Here is a 19,654-nt window from a genome sequence, read left to right as displayed (position 1 = left end):
CAGGCGTCATGGACAAGCTCTGCTCTCAGAACCCACAAGCCCGAGCAGAAGCACAGACAGACGGGCGGTACTGGTACACGCCACAGCTAAGCCAAAGTTCGTGACGAGCTCGTTTTCAAGTTAACTCCTAGTTAAAGGATGTGCCTTAGAGCTTAGGTCTCCCTTCTTGGGATAAAGAGCTGCCAGGGAAAAGGCAGCCTCTGGTTCTTTGGGTTCTTTGGGCTGTTTGCTAGAGGAAGAGTCAGGGCCTGATTCTCCGGCTCTCCTCCTTCCTAGTCCTCACTCACCACACTCAGACCAGGTCCCAGATCCCAGATGCACCACCGACAAGCAGACCATGTAACATCTCTCTTTTCCGACCCATGAAACGTAGATAAAAATAATGGCCAGGCTACAGCGTTGACAGGAGGATTAAATGAACCACACCGGTTGCGGACTATGTCATCCGAGTGTCACTTGGTACTATTAGGAATTTGGAGGCAGGCAGGAAGGGAAACAGCACAGAACTCCAGCTCCCTCTACCCGCCCCCCTGCCAATCTACACGTTCTAAAGGCTGCCCCAGCCCAAGGGGACTTGAGGCTGCCCTCCTTAGCAAGGACCGCAGTGTCCTAATCTTTGGTTTGCTAAGACCCAGGAACTGGGAATTCCAGAAGTGAACGGAGCATTACATGGTTTTAATTATGTTCCTCTTTTGATAGATGAGGCAATCAGAACTGCAGACTCAATAAGGACACAGAATGGAAAAACAGTGACTGAAATCGATGATTCCTATTGAATTAGCAATGATCAGAATCAAACATTTAAGATAATGTCAGTTAAGACACATTTTCTTTGGCATCATTACCATTGGGTTAGAGTCTTTCTTGTGAGAGCAGCCAGAGGCGTCCTCGGCCTCTTGCGACGAGGGGAACTTGCAACAGGATTCTGGACCAAGAGAGTTCTGAAAAGTTGCTTCCTCGGGATTGTTACTTATAATTGCACCACCTGCTTCCTTTATTTCCACCTAAAAAAAAAAAGCAATTGTTATTTTCGAAACCACACGGTGGACCCCGGCTTTCAGGGTTGCATACTGTTTGTAAAGATCACCCTTAGCTTTACTTGTCTCCCTGTCATTCTCCCTGTGGCGGGGGGGCAACAAGGAGAAGTGATAAGTTATCTGATCGGCTCACAGGGGAGGAAGGACCCTGAGGACCAAACCCATCTGCTCACAAAACATGCAGGTGAACTTTCAACGCGGTGCTCATGCTGCTTCCAGCCCACGGCATAAGGAACTGAGATGCCCCAGCTGGCCGCGTGCCCCTCGAGGGGCCCAACAGCGCCCCCCTTCTCTAGGACCTGGCAGACTCGAGGACCTTCCTTAAACCTGGCCTCCAGGCTGGCCCTTTCTCACCGTTCTTAGAGTGTGCTCATTAAGTTGTATGAAATGCTCCAGCTGACCTGTTTTCTTCTCAAGAAGCCTCCAGTCCTTGCCGACATACCAGATTTAATTCTGATCGTGTATTTACAGCAGAGCTCACGATTCCAGCACCGCGGTGTCCTGACTAGGCAGGACTGCTGACTAGGCAGCAGTAACTACCGCTCAGGGCACGGGGACAGCCAGCTCTGTCTCCAACCCATCTTCTGCACCAGCTGCCAACTCACGGACACACGGCAAGGTCACCAGCGGGAGGGCACAATGCCGGTGATACTGCTGAAAACTGGTGACATTTAAAAACTAAAGACTCAGTGGTTAAAAAAAATACCATCAGATTTGAGGGTTCCAAAATTGTGAGGATTCTTTCTAAATTTGCTAATAATGCAAGGAGGATTGGGGGATGGCATCGGCCAACCCCTCCTGAACCTCCATTGGCCCTAGAGTGCCCGTTGCAGAGTGCAGGGGAGCTCCCCAGAGGCCAGGAGGCAGGTCCTTCCAAGAAGACAGTGATTCTAGGGTAACATTCTGAAGACCTCATTTAAAATCACAGCACGGGGGCGCCTGGGTGGCTCAGTGGGTTAAGCCTCTGCCTTCAGCTCTGGTCATGGTCTCAGGGTCCTGGGATCAAGCCCTGCATCGGGCTTTCTGCTCGGCAGGGAGCCTGCTTCCTCCTCTCTCTCTCTGCCTGCCTCTCTGCCTACTTGTGATCTCTGTCAAATAAATAAATAAAATCTTCAAAAAATAATAAAAACAATAAAATCACAGCACAGATCATGATCTTTCTAGGTGTGGCTGTGGACGCAAACTTGGAGATGTCCAACAAATCGTGAAATCAGCGACCCGCACGGGTAATAATTACTGGCAGGTTCCTTAGCACAGCAGACTGGCATGAAGGTATAAATCTTTAAAAAGAAGAAGGTTTAGCTGTGTTTCAAGTTATGGCTTCATTTCGATGATTCCCATTTTATAGAAAGAGAACATTTTAAATTTTCTTCTGCTTTCTGCTTTGAGGAACTTGCAGGCAGGTGCCCTCAGATTTAGATTTAGTTTACCATCCTGTAATTAACACGTACTCGCACAGCAAATGCATCAGCTCCTCCGCTGCCGGCAACCAGGATCTGAACTACTTATATACAGAAGAGCCATGAACAAAGGTCAGTGTGGGAATGAATTTCTAGAAAAAGGAAATGAGCAATTCATCCTCAATAGTTACTTTAAAATAATCCCTTTCTGTTTGAACGATAAACATGTCCATGCTGTATCTTTTTCATTTTACTAGTTAACTAGGAAATAGGCAATAACATTTTTCAAAAGCAAAGAAATATCATCCAAACAGCCTCTCCTTTATTTTGTCCAACCTACATTTTGTTAAAATTGGATTACATTAGAAGAGAATGTTGGGCGCCTGGGTGGCTCAGTGGATTAAGTGACTGCCTTCAGCTCAGGTCATGATCCCGGAGTCCTGGGATCGAACCCCGCATCAGGCTCCCTACTCCACAGGGAGTCTGCTCCTCCCTCTGACCTTCCACCTTCTCCTGTTTTTACTTGCTCTCTCAAGTAATAGATAAAATCTTATAAAAAATAATAAAATAAAATCTAAAATCTAAAAAAATAAAATAATAAATAAAATCTTTAAATTAAAAAAAAAAAAAGGAGAGAATGTTATGATTTTGAGACGAGCCAGTTCTGTTCCTGGTCTGGTGAACTCTCACTGAGTCCACTTTGTAAAGCAGTCGTCCCAGACGCCCAACGGACAAAAGATGCCAGGAACCCCAGTCTGGCCCGGAAGCCAAATGGAGTGGCCAACACCGCAAGCCATCCAAAGAAGAGTCAAGGCCGACCTCTCCTGCGGGTGAAGGCTGGTAGGACCGGGTGAGCTCTAGGGCTCCTGTGTGTAAGCTGAGAGGGTGGTGGAGGTCCAGCCTCTCCTCCCCGTCTTTCCTTTACTCTAAGGAGCAGCAGCTGCACGGAAGGGAAGCCGGAAAGGCAGAAATCCAAGCTCTGGAGCTATGACTCCTGATACACGAAGTCAAGCCATCCTCATCCCTACACCAGCTCCAAAGTGCTCCTCCGACGCTTAACAACTTACTACAGCGATTTAAGGGCTGAGTGATCTAGCTTTTCAAACTCGACCCTCTTAGGGGGCCAGTACCCATTTCCTTGGGATCTTGTTTCCTTTAAGAATCGATTTGTTTTCATTCCGGCAAGAACAAAGCAGAAAAATCACCAGTGGCGACAGCAGAGGAGGGCCCTTAGCCCACAATCAGCAGGAATTTATGTAGACTGATTTATGTTACTTACGCTTGAGGAACAGGCCCTTACCAGCAGAGAGAAGCCCTGACGTCTTGATCTCAGGACTATGTGAAAACGATCACACTGCATTTCTCCGGACATTAGCGACTCTAACATAAAGGGGGGGGGGGTCTCTCCTAAAGGCAGTGATTGCAACAGGCGAGGGCCACACACTTCCTCATTGTTTCCCTTTTCCGCTGTCAGCCCCCCAGGACCTAATTCTGCTGCAGGGAGAATGGCCTGGCTGGGTCGGTTCGAGGGCTTACAAAGGAAGGTGCTCTTGGGGCGCCTGGGTGGCTCAGTGGGTTAAGCCGCTGCCTTCGGCTCAGGTCATGATCTCAGGGTCCTGGGATCGAGTCCCGCATCGGGCTCTCTGCTCAGCAGTGAGCCTGCTTCCCTCTCTCTCTCTCTGCCTGCCTCTCTGTCTGCTTGTGATCGCTCTCTGTCAAATAAATAAATAAAATCTTTAAAAAAAAAAAAAAAAGGGGAGGTGCTCAGCTGGAATGACTGACTCCAACCCAGGATGCTACTGACCCCAGGAAAAGGCTTGTGAGGGAAATCTTGGCCGGGGCCAGCGGTCTCACTTCTCTGTTCCGGACAGGGTGACCGAGGTCCGGCGCCTGTCTCCCATATGGATCTTACTGGAATCACCCGGACCCCAGGGTGGGCAGCTCCTTCCCTGGCCCAGGCGCCCAGGGGCACGACAGCAGGACTCCGGTGCGGGGCCAGCAGGGAGGACAGGAAGTGCACGTTGTAGGCCGGCGGCTGCTGCGGAGCCATCACCGGCAGCGTGGCGTCCTCCAGGGGGCTGAGCTCCGGGAGACTCGGGTACTCCGGGAGCATCTCCTCGTCGTCGTTGCCGTCCACCGCGAGCTCCACTTTCACTTGGCTGTCACAGTCCACGTGAAGCGGGGGGTTGAACGCGTGCAGGAGGGGCTCCTTGGGGTCCGCGGAGCTCAGATACGCGTCTTTAAACACGTGGAACTCGTCCTCCTCGTGCTTCACCACCACCGGGGGTTTCAGGGTAAGGCTCTCCGAAACGAACGGACCCTCTGCACTGAAAAGGTCGGTCACGATCTCCTCCTCGGGACCGGACATCCCTCCGAGCAGAGGGGCCTCTTCCATGTCCACTGAGGGGACCTCGGGCCGGGCATCGCCACGCGGATTCCGGCCAGAGCACCTGCAAGGACGCGGCCAGGTGAGGCGGGCATGGCCCGGCCCCGCCCCGCGCTCCCCGGGGGGTCCCCTGGCGCGGGAGGAGGCTGGAGGCTCGCTGGGGTGGGGGGAGGGGGTCCCTCCATTCCCGAGGGCCTGACCGGGGAGGGAGGGGGGTCCCGCTGTCCCCGAGGACCTGACCGGGGAGGGGGTCCCTCCGTTCCCGAGGGCCTGACCGGGGAGGGAGGAGGGTCCCGCTGTCCCCGAGGGCCTGACCGGGGAGGGAGGGGGGGTCCTGCTGTCCTCGAGGGCCTGACCCGGGCCGGGGTCCCTCCGTTCCCGAGGGCCTGACGGGGGCGGGGGTCCTTCCATCCCCAAGGGTCCGACCGGGGGACCCACCGTCCCCCTCCCCGCCTGCAGATCCCTAGGCCGCGCCCGGGGACCGCGGGCAGACCCGACGGTGGCCGGACGGGCGCGGGCTCAGGCCTCCTGAGGGCACACACCTGGAGCCGCCGCGGCTGCGGGAGCGCAGAGCGAGGATGCGGGGCGGGGGACGGAGCGAGCCCCTCACGTGCCCGCGGCCGTTGGCGGTTAGGGGCGGAGCCCGCGGGGGCGGGGCAGCGGTGGGCGGGGCCGAGATGGGCGTGGCGGGGGCGGGGCTCGTGGAGAGCCAGGTGGCCTGGGCGGGGGCGGGGGCGGGGCTGGTGGAGAGCCAGGTGGACGGGAGAAGCGCCCGGAAGGACGCTCCCAGGGTCTTCAGCTCCAGCCTCACATGGGGAAACTACGGCCCCCAGACCAGCCTGACTTCTTCAGATCAAAATTAGAATAGATTTTTTTCTTTCATTGGATCACAAACTCGACCGAAATACGTAAACATTACAGATAGAGCCAAAGTTCCCTTAAGAAACAAACAGGCCATCCCCAGTCGTGCTGCCGGCCAAGGGGACACAAGTCAGCTGTGTACCCTTCCAGCCCTCGCAGGCCCTCACATACAGATGCGTGCGTAGCCAGCCTTCAAGTTTATGGCTGAAGCAATCTCATCACGGTTGAAGTCAGTTGAGTTCAGGGCCAGGTTGGGCGAGCAGTCTGGGCTTCCCAACTGTGGGGATGGAGCAGGCAGTGGACGCAAACTGAAACGCCCTCGTGAAAAAAGTCTGACCAGCTTGAGCAGCCAGAGCAAGAACATCAACATGCGAGACTCTACCATTCCCACATTTGCACAGAGCAGCTCCCATGCCATCGGACACGCACAGCCACCTGGGCGAGTCACAACCTAGCCAGACTCGAAGGCTCAGGACCTCTGGGACACTCCGAAATGCTCTTCCAGCTGGGGATCAGCAGAAGCCAGCTGTGTCGTGACTCAGGCCTCCCCTCAAATCAGCCGCCTCTCGCAGCCAGCTTCCTCTGCCCACACGTGATCCTCTCATCTGCCTTGGGACACTGCAGACCTTGGAATGACTGTCTTGGTTCTGTCCTCCTCCCACTGGATCTGAGCTCGAGCCAGAACCTCGTGGGGTCGCCACCGTACCTAGCAGAGCTTAGCACACAGTAGGTGCTCAAGAAAGACGACGGAGAAAACTGAAATTCATGCACCCACTTAGGAGATACTTGAGAACCTACTAAGTGTCGGACACTGTTCTGGGCATAGGAGCAGGGAGAGAATGGATAAACACAGAGTGGAAACCCACAGCCCACCTCGGCAGCTGCCCTTCTCAGCGAAGTCTTGTGAGGTCCACCCTGCCCAAGCTGGGCCTCCTCCAAGCCGCCTGTGGTCTCTCTCCAAAAGTCTCCAGCTCCTGGGCTTCCGTCCCTGACTTATAATCTCCTTATTCATATTACAAAAGAGCCAGGAAAAAAGGCTGGGATTAATGTTTTATTAATGATAACATTCATACTGCAGTTCTCAGATTTACATCCAAAAGAGCATCTGTATTTACATGCAATGGACAGTCCAAGATAACAAATTCAAACCACAGCTCCTTTAAGACTATGGCTTATTCCAAATTAAATTAAATACATAATACTCTTTCCTCCTCCTTTCAACATGTACAATAAAAACCACTCTTCCTTCTTTTAGGAAATATAAAATTGCATTGATAACTGCACTGGTTAACGACAATTAATTACATTTGAAATATTTAAACCTGAGAGACGAGCCCAAATGTGTTTGAGTGCTACACGGCGGACAGTGGAATTCACATGGGAATGCTAAGGTCACTGGTCAGTATTGCAGGGCTGGGGTGGTTCTGATGGCGACTGATGCCAGCTTTGACTGGAAGCCACACCTGCCTACCCCGGGGTGGGGGCAGAGTGGGCAAGTCCCCCCCCAACACCTCCTTCACTATGAACCGTGAAGTAAGGGGGGAGGTAGGGCTTGTTACTGTAGATGTTGGTTTTCATTTTAGCTTTTTTGTGTGTGTTTTCATTTTTGCTTTTAAGAGGAAAAAAAATCTTTGGCCCATTTAGGTGGGATTTTGACATCACATGTACATAAACAAAACACACATACGCCCTGTAGCGCGCGCCCGTTTCCTCCGACAGTCCGGCCTGGTCATCGTATCCCGGCAGTGCCCGGCTCTTGCAGAGGCGAGCCCCACCAGAACAAAGTGGTCAGAAAAATAAATACAGTTTTAAAAATGGACAGCTAAGCTGGTCGTTACGGCCATGGAGGCCGTGGGGCTTTCTCGTTCCATGATCCTTTGTTTTTTTACATTAAATCCTGGAGACGACTCAGTGCATAATTGCTTTTGGGTCCAGCGGACGCTTCCAGATGAAGGCACGCCCCCCTGAAGGGCAGGCTGTGTCAGACCTAGCACCTGCAACACTTTCGTCCGTGACTGAGACGACGCGGCCTACGGTCTCTGTCGCCCTCCATCTCCTCTGGAAAGGACAGTGGTTCTGTCTCTTGCCAGCTGGGACTGGAAAGCACTCCTGGGGCCTACCGGCCCTGCACTCTCCTGACCATTTTGAGGTTATTCTTCCTGTTTCTCAAGCCTTGTTCCTTTGTCAGTGGTAAATGTCATGCCCTGCCTTTGTTGTAGGTTGGGTGAGCAGCTACCCGGACGCCCAGTGCATGCTTTCTTCTCCAGACACATCACACTTGACCGTGACATCTCTTGCTCCCCATTTCTCTCTCTCTCTCTCTCTCTCACACACACACACACACACACACACACACACACACACACGCCCTTTCTTTCATTGCTTAATGATGCAAGGAATGCCGTCTGATGCGGGGGCATCCAGCCCAGCTGCCCTCAGGAGTGAACTGGTCTTTCTAGGGGCAGGAAACCACCGGAAACGCTTACTTAGGGTTTCAGTTGAGAAGGGAGTAAGACACAATTCCACCCGAAGACCCAACCCAGGAAATCTTTCCCACGGTCTCCCTCTCGCTCTGGGTCTTCCACTTTTAAGGCACTGGGTTTTGAAGACTTGCACGGTCAGTAAAAGTGGAGATGAGGCGGACGGCACGCTTCCACCACGGAGAGGCAAATACGGGCTACCAGATGACGGACGGTGACGGAGCGACCCACCGTGACAAGAACTGTTTCCAGAAGCAGTGTTTCCGTCAGTGCGTTACACGCGCGTCAGCTACGGACGGTTAACATCTCCCAAACTTGAACGCGTTCCTCTCTGAACAAAACGAGCTCTGGTAGGAGTAAACGCCCGTGAGTACCAGGTGTCCGGTCGCCCCCCTCCCCCCGAGGAAACGTGCCACTTGCGCTCCCAACGCGTGAAGTCACAACCCCACCAGTCCCTTCAATAGCTCAACCACAGTCTCGTCCCTCAGTCAGCACAGGAGATGCAAACACTTTTGGGGGCGGGGGGGGGGCACTTGATGAAAAGATTCCCCAAGTCAGGACCTGCCAGGAAGTAGTGGTGGAGACCTGCTGTTCTATAAGAAGGAAAACACCAAACCCTTGACGGAAGAAAACTGAGTTTCATGGGGCAATTCTGCATCCGGACCTACACTCGGGACCGGACAGCTACTCTTCATTTGGTTTTGGCGGATGAGCTCGTTCTGCTTCGCGGCGCCTCTAGTGGAGTTACTTTTTGGAGTTGGCGCTGACGCCAAACAAATCGATGATGTCCGTCATCGCTCGTCTCAGGTGCTGCCCAAAGCGATGCGAGTCCTTCGGCGCAAAGACAAAAAACACAAAAACGCACGTTACAACGTCGAAATCCCTACGCTGGAGCCTTGAACCTGACTCAGAGGACAAGCGTTCCTTTTGGCCAGTTCTCTGAGCTTTGGGTGAGTGGCTGAATCAAGAAGGGACACGTTCTGCAGAAACGCTGCGAGTTCAAAGAGGGGTAACCGTTTCTAAGTTCGCGCGGATGTGGTCTTGATGTAAGGCTTTCCCCCAGTGTCAACGCGTTACACAAAGCGCGATAAATCAGTGGATTCCAATCCTCTCTGCTAACGGCGAACTTGGCCGTGCTTTCAGGTGACACGCAATGTGGAAAGGCAGAAAAGAAACCAGGATTCAGCGTGCCACGCTTGGAAGGAGGTCACACGTTCCACTCCCACAGAACTCCACAGATCCTGCAGCACTTTACTATTATTTTTTTTAAAGATTTCATTGATTTATTTGAGAGAGAGAGAGAGAGAGCAAGTGAGAGCGAGCTCAAGCAGGGGGATGGACAGAAGGAGAAGCAGGTTCCGCCCGGAGCCGGGAGCCCGGTGTGGGACCCGATCCCAGGACCCCAGGGTCATGACCTGAGCTGAAGGCAGCCGCTTTGCCAACGGAGCCGCCCAGGCGCAGCCCCCCTCCATCATCTTGTACTCGTCCTCCTTCACACATGCACGCTGACTCCGTCTACCCGCTGATGTTAGGGTCTGAGAGTTACACGAGCGCTCCCACATTAGGATTTAAAGCCAGCGCTATAGGCAAAGACAAGTATTTGCAACCAAAGAAGATCATTTCTTTAAAATTACTTTAAAGAGCGGTGCCTGGGTGTCTCGGTGGTTAAGTGTCAGCCTTCGGCTCAGGTCATGATCTTAGGGTCCTGGGATCGAGCCCCATGTCCGGCTCTCCCCGCTCAGTGGGGAGCCTGCTTCTCCCTCTGCCTCTGTCCCTCCACTGCCTCCATTCATGCACATGGTCTCGCTCGTTCTCTCTCAAATAAAATCTTAAAAAATAGTAACAATAAAATAAAATCAGTGAAAGAGTTTAAAAATTCTTTTCTCTCAAAATGTCCAAACTGAGTAAAAAAGCACGTCGTTAAACGGCTACTTCCTGTCAAATTAAGGAAGAACATGTCTGTCAAGTTAAAAAGAAAACAGCAAATTAAATGCCTTTAGGAAAGGCGACTTGGTTTTGTACTTACGGTCTCGGGGCTGGAGAATTTGGAAGATATGTGGAAATTGATGAGGTTCTCTCCCACGAGGATGTAGGACACGCCATAACCATCGTCCGCGACCTACAGAACCAGGTAAGCTGACGTTTAACCTCGGGGAAGGAGACGCTGGGGAAACGGGACTGTCTCACATTCCACATACGAGACAGCATAAGCCTATGCATTAATCGTCTTCAGAATTTCGGGGGGGGGGGTGGGGTGGGACCCACAAGGTACCAAGGAGTGCTCAGGGTCCAGGAAGACCCCAAGCGAAGGCGGGCAGGCATGGCCGGTTCCCGGGCACGCAGCTCTGTGCCCACCTACCCTCGGACACTTACCGGCCCGAAGCCCCCTCCGCTGGACACGTACTCCGGGTTCCTCTCCAAATCAAACAGCTCCACCTGCTGCTGCGGAGTCTGGCTGGTTGATAACCTCCACGGCTCAGATAAGACCTGCGGCGTCCAACAAGGACATTCTCTAACGACACCTTTCCCAGCGCCGTCTTCCTCTGTCCCTGCGCAGCAGCCCCAGCGGGAGACAGCGAAAGGCTCACGGGGACCCCGGGCAGTCTCAGACGCAGGAGGTCTGCATCCCAGAAGGCCTCTTGCTGGCTCGGGCCAGTCCGTGTGCAGAGAGGGCGTCTGGACGGCGGGGGGGGGACACCCCCCAAAAAGGGGGCGGACACACACGAACTAAGACTCGGGAAGGGGGCCATGCTGGGCTGAAGCTAATTTTCAGGAATTTTTTCCTGCTTGTTCAACACAGCATTATTACAAGTTAAGTTTTATAGCTTAAAGAGTAAATAAACTGTATTAAACAAGACTGATAAATACTCGGCTCCTCACGGCCCAATCACCTGCGTGCACCTTACTATGGTCCGAGCTCGAGGTCGCTTACATCGAGGAGGTCGGAAGGGCACGTGTGATGCACGGCGTTCACGGGGGATGAAGGGACACGGCACTAAGATCACAGCTCGGATGGGACACTGTGACGACAGCTGAGCCCCAGGACCCGTGTGGGGGAGGCCACTTCCCACTGGCGAGGCGGCCCTGACTTCGTCCCGGCTTAGCCAGCGAGCCGGGAGCGCTGCCGCAGGCCGCGGCGACTCACCTCCTTCAGGAACGGGGACTCCACGGCCAGGTATTTGGACACCACGTAAAGACAGAAGAGGTGGCGGTCGATCCCGGAGCCAGTCATCGCCAGGCGGTACAGATGCTGGTGCTTCTCGGAGGCGATCTTGAACAACTTGAGCCTCTGCTCAATCTGAGTAAAGGGACAGGACAGTCACACCACGGGGGACGGACCCTGGAGGCTCCGAGACGCACGTGAGGGGCCCTTCTCCGCAGGGCCCGACGGTACCATTAAAGCAGGCAGGAGGGATGTGCCAGAGCGGAAACCTCCTTGAGGGGCTGCCCCCTCCCCAGATTCATGCTGCCGATGGGGCCACCCGAGAGAAAGCCGGAGCCCCGGACCTGTGCGGGGATCTTGGGTATGGGCAGCGGGCTCCGCTGACCCCAAGTAGAAGGTTCGATGGCATGGTTCCAGGCTCCTCACCCACACCCCAGCTCCTTGGATTGTCCCACTGCACCAACTCCCGGGCCTCCCCGTGCTCTGTGAGGTTCTAGACTCCTAGGGAGTCCAAGCGGATTAACGTTAACCTCTCTGCGTGTGTCCCGACCACGTTCAGCTCCCCTGAAAGGCAGCGGGGAGAGAAGCTGAATATGACTCCCCAGGAGAGGCGTGCGCAGGGTCTCTGTGGCCTGACGCCACCTTACCGTCTGGGTGGGGTCCACCATGGCGAGCACGAAGTCGCATGACTCCATGGTACAGGAACGCACGGTCTCTGTCCTCCCCTCTCGGAAGAGCCGGGTCATGGAGGCCTCGTACGTGAGGCAGAATTTGCCCATGTCCTGGGAGAGGAAAAGTACTTTAATACAAGGCAGGGCCTGCTGATGGGCTCTAACGCACAAGAAGGGATGGGTTACGGTCAGCTTTAGCTTTTAGTCATTATCAGTCTTCACACGGGGTTGTGCAGCAGGCAGATGGAGACGTCATTAGCTTTGGAAAGGCCTGGGGGTGGGAGGGGGGTCAGTTTCTGGGTAGCCCAGGGTCCATTTCCAGATGCAACAGATGCCACGGCACAATTTCCTGAGCTTCACACACCTATCCGAGTGCAGACACACTTACAGAAGGAAGGCATGACAAGGAGATAGCCATGCAACAGTTGGAAATTATTAAAAGACACAAGGTGTTGGCAGGAAATGTTCCACCGTGTTTGGATGACAATGAGGATGACCCAGGAGAGAAGAGACAGGTCAGGAGCAGTGTGCCCCAGCAGGAGGGCAGGTGGCCGGCTGCTCCACGGGACAGGAAGGGAAATGAAGCAGAAGGGGGTAGCCGTGGGGGGAGCGGTCAGGAGGTCTCTTCGGAATGCTCTCGTCTTCCTGCTGAACCAAGAAGGCGGCTCGGCCTGCTGAGGCTGGAGAAGCAGGGAGGGGGCCGGGAGCCGGAGAGAAGGCATGGGGAACAGGCATGGAGGGGCACGGAGGGGGCTGCCCAGGGGGCCGCCAGAGCCGGAGCTCGGTATCTTGAAGTGGAGAAGTCAGTCTGAATCCAGCCACACCAGCCTCTTGGGTGCGGGGCAGAGCAGTCCATGCCCAGTGAGGGGTGGGGGGGACCAGACAGGCAGAGGCCCCGTAGGGTCTAGGGACTAGAAGGGGGACAGGAGGACAGAAGAGGCAGCACCTGAAGCTGAGACCCTGCAGGTGACGAGAGGACAGGTCAGTGGGGGCTCCAGGGAGAAGCAGCAGGAGGAGCCGAAGGACAGGGTCCGAGAAGCCCACGGTGTCCTGCCACACGCTGTGGGAGGAAACCACCTGCAGACGCCCCTGGCCGCTGCGTCTGCCCCGAGATACCAGCTTCCCCGTCTGGACGGGAAAGTGGCCCATGGCAGTCTGTGGACCCCAGTCATTCCTGCAGACAATGCCCAAAACCCAGTCCCAGGGTCAAGGCCAAAGTTCCTGGCGAGCGGGCCATGCCTGTGAGTGGCCTTCGGGGCTCTGTCCCTCCCCCAGTCCTGCCTGTGAAGTGACGAGGCGAGCAGGCCACGGGGTGAGGAACACAGGCCAGGAGGTCTGCGACCAGCCGCCGCTCACCGCCGTCCACCTGCGGCACCCCCCGTGGGAGCCTTCCGTGCTGTCCCCGACGCCCGACGCGGGAGCCGCGACTCACCACACTTCTTCCACACGCCAGTCATTACTTTTGCCTGGGGTGGGCCCAGAGAGGGGCTCAACCTCCTCACTCTATTCTAAGCAGAGTAAGAATCAGAGCAGAGCAGGGAAGCGAGGGGTCCAGGTCGGGCATCAAATACGCCTGTCAGAGAACTTCCTGGGAGGACTCAAAGGGGCGCGTGACAAAGCAGGAGGGAGGGGAGAGGAGGAGCTCTAGGAAAAAGGAGAAATCTGGCATTTAGGCATTCAGTAAACGTTAGCTGGGGATCTCGGATGCACTGGTTTATGCGAGGTCCACTCTCCAGCACCAAACTCTGACTGTCAGCGGTCAGCACGGTCATGCAGGATACCCACGGTTTTGCAAACGATCGTCTGGAAACCTCTCGGCAAATGCACTGCGCGTTAGTGGGCTCGGGCCCCCCGAGAGCCAAGCAGCCCCACTCCACCTGCTGCAACCAGTCGCCATCGGGCGAGCACCTCCAGTTTCTAACGAGCTGGATCGAAAGACATGGTCGGTGGGGACACGGACATGCACCGTGTGGGAACACAAACCTGTCACACCCTGGGATGGCTGCCCCGGGGCTCAGGGTTCAGGCTGGCGGCACTTGGGGGAATTTTTCACCTCTAGTTTCTAAATGAAAAACAAACATGACCCCAAAGCAGGAAACGAATGGCTGTGGACTAAAATTAAGACCCTGTCAAGTGTCTTCACTCAATCGGTCGTGACTTATTTACCGATGAGTATCTAGTCCTCTGTGGCTGGCGCATTCCTGGCACTGGGGACCGATCATGCTTCTGCCCTCAAGGGGCAAAGGTCCTAACAGGAGAAGTGGGGATACAGGATATTACACAGTGACAGGGGCGTCCGACAGGAACGAGGCAGGGTGACTGAAGAGCGAGGGGGCAGGAGCCTTTTAAATAGGAGATGGGCGACTCGAGCAGAGACCTAACCAACCACACCTCCATCTGGGACACAGCAACCACTGATGGAGAGCAAATGCAAAGGCCCTGAGGTAGGAAAGAGCTGGACACATCTGAGCACAGCAAAAAGGCCAGTGTGGCAAAAGCTGAGTGAATGAGACCAGGTGTGTTATGAGAGGAGGTTGGAAAGGGAAGGGCAGACAGGGATCAGACCAATGGTCACTAACCTTTGGAACATGTTAACTCGGAAGGGAAAAATAGATACATTTTAATTTCTACTAACATCAAACTAAAATACAGCGTGTAGAAGCACAGCCAACAAACCACAGGAATTACCAACAGTGCAGTGACTTTGAAGAGAAAATCACAGCTATTTGGACAACAAATTATGGTTGCTGCAGATGGCCCAAAATACCGTCTCTGCTTATCACTTCAGAATGACAGTAGTCATTAGCGCAACCACCCCAAATTTAGTGCATAATTACACTTGCTGTGCTACAAATTTACATTTAACATTCTGATGTGCATTTTTATTAACTGATTATCTCCATAACCCTACATCGTTCCTTTCATGCTTTATACACATTATGCTGAGATGGGATCCCCAAGGCTTTCCCAAACTTCCTGCAGGGTCCAGGGCACAGAGAAGGGTCAGAAGCCTGGAACGGAGACCTCCCAGGACACACAGGACATCTGCATTTACACAGAGCCAAGGGAAGGCCCTGCAGCTCTGGGCGGAGCCAGAAAGGGTCAGAACCACAGCTCCACAGGGTCGTGTCCCTAACACAGCTGGTCCTCAACTGGGCCTGCACAGAACTTCGGCATGAAAAGATCTGCCTTATATTTTTCGTGGGTCATACGTGGCACCTGCTCAGTCCACTCGAAACGCCCGTGGACCATTCGTCCGACTGAACTCTAAGCAAACGTCCTCTGTGAACGCTGAAATGACATGTGACACAGAGACGTACGAGACAGCGTTCTTCTGTGGTTTTTTTTTTCAATTATTAACAATACAACACCATTCTTAGCTCAAGGGTCACGTGAAAACAGGTGAAGGGCAGGAAGTGGGCCAGGGGCCAGAGTTTGCAGATCACCAGAGCAAAGAAATAAAACTTTCACACGGTGCTGACGGCCAAGTGTGTTCACAGAACACACCACAGACACATTTAACGGACACACAATCGTCCATTGTACAAAAATACGATAATCTAACATTTCACACTGATAACCTTTTCGACGATTCAAACTTTTACCGAGGGGCCTGTTACAGCTCATCTTTGCGAACCGGGCCTTAGAGAGTACAGTTCTCGAGAAAGAATTTGCCAGGTTAGGGTCACACGTTTCCCGCTGGAAGAGCCTAGTTGCCGCACGCACGCTTCCCTCTCTAAACGGCCCCGTACAAGCACGGACTAGAAAGGCCTTTGCAAATCGCAGAGGCAAACATGCAGTCTTACTTACGTTGCATTTATGGGCTTCCTAGCAAGATTAAATTTTCCACGTACATTCCCCAACAATTTGTAGTTTCCTGCTCTCGTGAACCACCACTCTCTGCTGACTCCATTTGCCTACTGGGCTGTTTATTTGCTTCCCAAAAGGAACCACTTGGCCCATTTTTCCAAGCCCATTCACTCACCAACTCGTGCCCTCCCGGCGATGTTAAATCCTGCCTCTATCCCAGAGAGGTGCCCAGGACTGCACCTTGCTCATTACTAAGCTCTTCTGATTTCTACATTTTAGGCTTTGAAAGAAACAATGTCCACCTCGTTACTTTTATATTTCAGAATGTTACTGGTTATTCTCAAATGTCACATCTTCTAAATGAACTTGAAAATCAATGTTTGAGCTCCCTTTGGAAAACCACCTCCAGACCTCGGACGGTGTCCTCACTGCACGTGTGAACTGAGCGCACTCGCCTCTGCAGGGTCGAGATTTTCCAGCCAAAACCACAGCCTTGTCTTCCTTTTGGAGACGGTCCTGCCTTCCTCCCCAAAAGTCCCAGCTGCTTTACCAACGTGTGCCTGGACCCCAGACTCCCGTCCCTGGTTTCCATTCCCCTGGTCTGTTGTACTTTCTACTTGGCCAAGTGCTGGACAAGGAAGACACTGGTCTTCGTAGAATTCTGCCCCGGGCTCCTTCCTGAGCACACTCCTTCATCACGAAAGCTTCTCTGCTCCTCCATTCCCATCAGAAGATGAACTGTCCCGTTATCCCATCAGCTGTGCTCACTGTACTTACGGAAAGGCCTTCGAGAATGCTGGACCTGCTGGGGTGGAGGAAGCCTCGGCCTTTCCTTAATGGGGCCACTCACCTGTTCAGCCTTCAAGCCACACGCTGGCTACTGACCCGTGATGCTACTTATCACGTTAGGGAAACAGCTCCATTACTTAGAGCCATTATGGGGAATGCACACCAAGTTTTTAATATCTTTCTAGCATTTGTCGAGAGGATGTCTTTTTCTTCTCTGATCTAAATAATAATTTAATCTGTCTCTGGGTTTATTAATACCAAACCATGCCCTTGGCCCCATAAGCTGCTGCCGCTGGTCACACGTTTCCTGCGCTGCTGGATTCTCGTTGCTAATATTTTATTTAGGTTTTCTGCATGTTCGTTCATGAGCAAAACTGGTCTACGGCTCTTTCTCGCCATCCCCCCAATTAAGACACGAGCTCCAGAGGCAGCCTGCCTGGATTCAAGTTCAGCCATGCCACTGCGAGCGGCGGGTCTCAGGCAAGGAGCTCTCCTGCTCTGCGAGAGGCGGAGATGAGCAAGGCCCTCCCCAGCAGCTCTGAGGACTAACGAGCCCTCGCGAGGCACTCTGCACCCGCTGGGTGGCTCTATCCAGCTCCGGATCACGCCCAGGGTGAAGCTGGTTCTGGATATCATGAGGGCGGCCCCTCACTTTCAGGAGCCTCTGGAACCCTACGCTCGGCCAAGCAACGGAGCTGCTTCTGAGCAGGGTCCCGCTGCCGGGCAGGCCTCCGACTTCTGACTTTCATCGTGGGGACTGATCTCCTCTGGCTTTTTACCTTGTCTCGGGTCAGCTTCGCTAACCTCTGTCGCTGCAGAAAATCGTTTCGAGATCTGCAAACGTTATCACCGTGGAGCCTGGCGTCCCCTTATGAACTCTGTCTGAGGCAGCGCCTCCTTTTACCGCCCGAACGCGGTGCATCTCCGTGCTTGGCAGTCTTTGAGGTCAAACTTGCTAATTCCAAGATCCAGCTCCTCTATCTAGCTACTGGGTCTCTAAGTCTCTCGCTCCTTCGGACAAAGCGCCCGTAAGACGACGGCCCTTTCTGCTGATGGCTCCACGTGCGCACACTTCAGTGAGTATGTTCCTCGGGGAAAGGAAGCTTCGTGACTTGATTGTCTTTGTGAACAACTACCGTAGAGTCAGCTGGAAGTCTGACTCTGGCCTAACCTCTCCTGGTTTCTCTGATTTCGACGTTACCTCTTTCACTGTCCTGCACCTGCGTCTTCTCTAGACCTGCCCCACACCCACTGAGAGGGGTGCCGCTCACCGCATCCCACCCCGCCTGCGGCGCACGGCCTGCGCCAGCGGCCGGCCCCCCGGGACAGGCATCCGGCCTTCCCCACCCCCGGTGGCACGCGGCTCCCAGCAGGTGCTCAGACCCTGAGTGCTCACCACAGAGCCCCCAGCTCGTACCTTGTAATGAGCCAGCTGGAGGGCAAGCTGGACGAAGGCATCCGGGCTGGTCTTGCATTTCTTGATCAGCCCTTTACCAAAGGTGTGGAATGGGAACGAGTGGAAATCCACGTCGTTTGCCAGAATGTTGGCGCTGTTCAGGGAAGTCTCTATCACCTCTTGACACTAGCGGCAAAGGAGAAAGGGATGTGAGCCCGGGCTGCTGACGCACCTCGCCAAGACGAGATGTTCGTGCGGCCGGCAGAGCTGTTGCTCGAACAGACACACAGTCCTCCCCGGTAGCGTCATCCCGGAGCCGCAGTCCGGGAGCGACAGGCACCCCCCGCTCGCCCAGGAGTGCCGGGGGAACCCGAGCAGGAGGAACGCCCGTGGGGGACTGTGGCTTCCCGGTCCACATGGGACCCCACGGGGCCACTGTGGCAACCCAGCTCCCAAGTTTAAAAAACGAATGGGCCGTGGCACAACCACGCCATGGAGAGGAGCTCCCAAGCCACGGAAGGATGCGGGAGGAGCCCTAAATGCACGAGACTAAGGCAAAGAAGCCGGTCTGCGGAGGCCGTGTTTGACAGGATTCCACGAACGGGACACTGTGGACGAGGCCCAGTGTGGCGACCGTGACAAGACCTCTGTGTGCCAGGGGCATGGGGGGAGGGGGGCAGGGAGGAACCAGCAGCGCCATATCTGGGGCCGTGAAACTGCTCAGCGTGAGGCTGTGCGCGGACACAGGTCGCCGCACATCCGTGCAAAGGCCAAGAAAGCAATAGGCGGACACTGACCCCGTGCCAGGGATGGGCGCGCGTGTGCTGGGTCGGGGGAGGCGGGCAGGAGGGATTTCTCTGGACTTCCTGATCCACCGTGCTGGGAAAACTAAAACTGCTCGAAAAAGTTAAACCTACAGAAACATTTTAAATACACGGGGACCGACTGGGTCAGGTACAAGGACCCCGAGCCCATGCGCCTCGGAGCTCACACCGGCCCCCGGGGACGCAGGACAGAAGGCCTGGCTGAGACGGCAGCCCCGTGCGTGGCACCTTCTACCTCGAGAAGTGTTTCTCGGGCCCCAGGAATGCCTGCTTGGATCAGATGGGCAGGAATGTGGTCTTTCCGCCCCTAAACTTTCTTCCCCAAAATGCTTCCTTTTATCGAGGGGCCTCTGTATGAAAATCTTTGAGAGAAACAGAAATAGTAAGTTAGTGATCTCAGAGCATTTCTACCCCAAAGGAAGTGACTTTGCTTTTTCCTTGTTCGCTGTGCTGTCCAGCCAAATGTGAGCTGGAAATCTCGCCGATAATCTTTGCCAGAATGTGAAACAGAACCACTTCCTGGGGCCGGAGGCAGTGGGAGCTGTGGCAAGCTTGTGTGTGGACACAAGTCTGTGTCTGCGGCCTCCAGCTGAGCCCGTGCTCACTCGGCAAGGACGCGGCGGGGCCCCCGGGCTGTGACCGTTTCCGTTCATCCCCACCCCAGGTCGCTGGGACTCACTTCCTCCGGGATGTCCCACTGCAGCCGGGTGGGGTACGGAATGTTCGGGTTGGTGTCGCCCTTGCAGTGCCCGTCCTCTGCGTAGCCCAGCTGAAAGGAGTCTGTGGCCAGGACATACTGTCGCAAATGGAAAGATACGCGCGTCAGTCAGAGAAGAG

The 19,654-nt window shown here is 54.4% G+C and overlaps 2 protein-coding genes across 4 annotated transcripts in view; both read right to left on the bottom strand.

The window, feature by feature from the left end:
* TESMIN (testis expressed metallothionein like protein) overlaps positions 1 to 5,454 on the bottom strand; it is a 38,411-nt gene extending 32,957 nt beyond the window's left edge. For both annotated transcript variants that reach the window (XR_006820041.1, XM_046016716.1), the window contains exons 1-3: positions 5,366 to 5,454; positions 4,242 to 4,887; positions 846 to 1,004 (exon numbers count right to left, since the gene is read on the bottom strand). Coding sequence is in view for 1 of the 2 variants with exons in the window: in XM_046016716.1 (XP_045872672.1) it covers positions 846 to 1,004; positions 4,242 to 4,832 (750 nt within the window). In the remaining variant the exon portion in view is untranslated. The remainder of the gene's footprint in view (positions 1 to 845; positions 1,005 to 4,241; positions 4,888 to 5,365) is intronic.
* Positions 5,455 to 7,719: 2,265 nt separating this feature from the next.
* Positions 7,720 to 19,654, bottom strand: part of CPT1A (carnitine palmitoyltransferase 1A) — a 47,740-nt gene continuing 35,805 nt past the window's right edge. For both annotated transcript variants that reach the window (XM_046014730.1, XM_046014731.1), the window contains exons 13-19: positions 19,497 to 19,613; positions 18,015 to 18,179; positions 11,975 to 12,109; positions 11,310 to 11,462; positions 10,538 to 10,651; positions 10,191 to 10,283; positions 7,720 to 8,995 (exon numbers count right to left, since the gene is read on the bottom strand). In XM_046014730.1, coding sequence (XP_045870686.1) covers positions 8,909 to 8,995; positions 10,191 to 10,283; positions 10,538 to 10,651; positions 11,310 to 11,462; positions 11,975 to 12,109; positions 18,015 to 18,179; positions 19,497 to 19,613 — 864 coding nt within the window. In that variant the 3' untranslated portion in view covers positions 7,720 to 8,908. The remainder of the gene's footprint in view (positions 8,996 to 10,190; positions 10,284 to 10,537; positions 10,652 to 11,309; positions 11,463 to 11,974; positions 12,110 to 18,014; positions 18,180 to 19,496; positions 19,614 to 19,654) is intronic.

Source organism: Meles meles, chromosome 8, assembly GCF_922984935.1.
Source record: "Meles meles chromosome 8, mMelMel3.1 paternal haplotype, whole genome shotgun sequence".
Taxonomy (NCBI): Eukaryota; Metazoa; Chordata; class Mammalia; order Carnivora; family Mustelidae; genus Meles; species Meles meles.
Note: the sequence above shows the minus strand (reverse complement) of the source record. Positions and strands in the feature narration are given on the sequence as shown.